The 2,226-nt window shown below is 51.3% G+C and overlaps 1 protein-coding gene across 2 annotated transcripts in view; it reads right to left on the bottom strand.

Annotated features, from left to right (window-relative positions):
- Positions 1-930, bottom strand: part of Atp5mf (ATP synthase membrane subunit f) — an 8,869-nt gene extending 7,939 nt beyond the window's left edge. The window contains exon 1 of one of the 2 annotated variants that reach the window (XM_005368060.3): positions 852-930. In XM_005368060.3, coding sequence (XP_005368117.1) covers positions 852-864 — 13 coding nt within the window. In that variant the 5' untranslated portion in view covers positions 865-930. Of the gene's footprint in view, positions 1-497; positions 624-851 lie in introns of those variants that run through there. The other variant, XM_026789722.1, reaches the window with a different exon arrangement.
- Positions 931-2,226: the final 1,296 nt, after the last annotated feature.

Raw genomic sequence — 2,226 nt, 5'->3', positions numbered from 1 at the left:
TTAAAAAAAAAGGAGGTGGGTAGACAACCGTGAAATGGCTAGCTGACTACCTGGAGTTTCATCCCATGAGGGAGATGAGATGCCACTCCTCAAAGCTGTCCTCTGTCATGCACGCAAGCTCCATCACTCCCTTGACCATACCTAGGCAGACATCGTCTACGTGATATGTAACCCATCAGTGCACAATGAATGAGTGTAAAGATTTACATGCGCGCGTGTTAAGGGAACGACCGCTTGCCTGTCACAAGGACATCTTTGGGAATTAATCTCATTTACCAAGAGGCCCCGCCAACCTAGGTCTGAATCCCAACTGGGCTCTCAGGATTTATGACCTTGAACAGGTCACTTCGACTTCAGCAGGCGTGTTCAATTCGTGTGTTACAAATCTCACAGCGGTGTCGGGAACCATCCCAGGCAAGTGCTGGGGCTGAACCTTAATTTGAACCTCAGCTCTGGGAAGGCCCGGCGTTGCGGTGCGTAAAAGTTCAAGTACCCACCCCGTCCGTTAGTGTCGTGGGAGGAAAAAGCAGCAGCTTAGTCCTCAGGGGAGGGGGGCCAAACAAACGGTTCCCGGCAGCGCCTGTGCAGGCCCGGAGAGGCTTCTCCGGGCTGCCTCGGTCTTCCACCGCCACGCCAGGCGGTGCACGACGGTAATCCGCCAGAGTGCACAGAGGAGGGCCGGTAACGCAGGACCTCAGAGCAAGTGTCCAGCGCCCCAAGGGAGGCCTCGGAGAAGTCCCCGGGAGCAGGGCAAGTGGCCCCGTAGTTCCTTCTCACCCCACTGTGGCCCTGGATCCTGCGCCCAGCTCGGGCTTCTAACCCCGCGGCCTGGCAAGAGTCAGAGGACTCACCGAGCGACGCCATCTTGCAGTCCCGGTGTCCGCAAAGCCCAGCCTTGCGCTAGGGCTGCTGGGAGCACCGGCTCACCGGAAGTAGGTCACCCGTTGGTAGAACGTAGAACGCGAGGGTGCATGGAAGGGGCCGGCAGCTCTTGGAGAATAAAGTTCCCGCCGACCCTGCACCTTGGGATCAAACGGAAGAAAAAAAGGACAAAAGGGAAAGAGGGCATTCTGGCTTTTTGTCCTCTGCTTTTGGAGCTATTATGAGAAATGAGTGATGTAAGGGTTAGGGCTGTGGCTCAATCCCGAGCGCAAGGCTCTGGTTTCATTCCACGCCAAAATGAAAAAAAAAAAAAAAAAAAGCAGAGAAGTCTTGAAGGCCGGTACATTTCTTGCCCTCCCTAATTCCTTTTACCCGCTATTCACTGGTCTCGAACCCTAAACTGCTCTGCAGTTCTACTCAAGATGGTTAAAGGGTTTCCATGAAGATTGCAGACTGACCAGAAGTTCAGGTTCAAGTGTTGAAGCCGAGGTCAAGGCTACCATATAGCCACAGGCTATTACTTACCGATAATTCCCAACTTTTAACAGCCTTGGGTACAGCAAAACTGTGTGAAATAACAGTCAGTCTGGCCTTGAAATCAGTTAGTGTTCTAGGCTGGCCTCAAACTTTCTTCCAAGCAGTTCCTCAGCATCTCAAGCGTCAGGATTAAAGGTGTGCACTGCCTGTATAAACAGACACGACTGCTCCATGGTATGATTAAAGTGGAGATGTTTTTTAATTATTTTTTATGTGTATGGGTATTGCTTGCATGTATGTCTGTATACCACATGTATGCAGAGCTACTGAGGTCGAAAGCAGGCACTGGATCCCGTGGAACTGGAATTGTGAGCTCTTATGTAGGTGGTGGGAATCATACCTGGGTCCTCTGGAAGAGCAGCAAGTGCTCTTAACCACTGAGCCATCTTCCCAGCCCCTATAGGGGGAAGGCTTTTATTGTAGATATGAGAAAGAGGGAACAGCCAGAGGCATTTAAAGAGTCTAGAGTGGAGAGAGAAATAGAACATGGCCAGGGCTCTTGGTGAGACAGAGGGGAATGGTGGGGGATAGAAACAAGAGAAAACAGTGACGCCGGGCTCTGGTTGAGCACTCTTTTAATTCCTCTGGAGGCAGAGGCAGATCTCTGAGTCCGAGGCCAGCCTGATCTACAGAGTGGGGACAGCCAGGGCTTACATAGAGAAACCCAGTTTCAAAAAGAGAGAGAAACAGGAACAGAGGCTAGAGAGAAAACATGGAGAATAAATAGCTGGGGGAAGGAAAGTCAGGGAACTGAAGGGAGTTTAGTAGAGAGAAGGTGAAGAGTCAGGATGCTATAGCACGGACTTT

The sequence above is a fragment of the Microtus ochrogaster genome, unplaced genomic scaffold (genome assembly GCF_000317375.1).
Source record: "Microtus ochrogaster isolate Prairie Vole_2 unplaced genomic scaffold, MicOch1.0 UNK27, whole genome shotgun sequence".
NCBI lineage: Eukaryota > Metazoa > Chordata > Mammalia > Rodentia > Cricetidae > Microtus > Microtus ochrogaster.
Note: the sequence above shows the minus strand (reverse complement) of the source record. Positions and strands in the feature narration are given on the sequence as shown.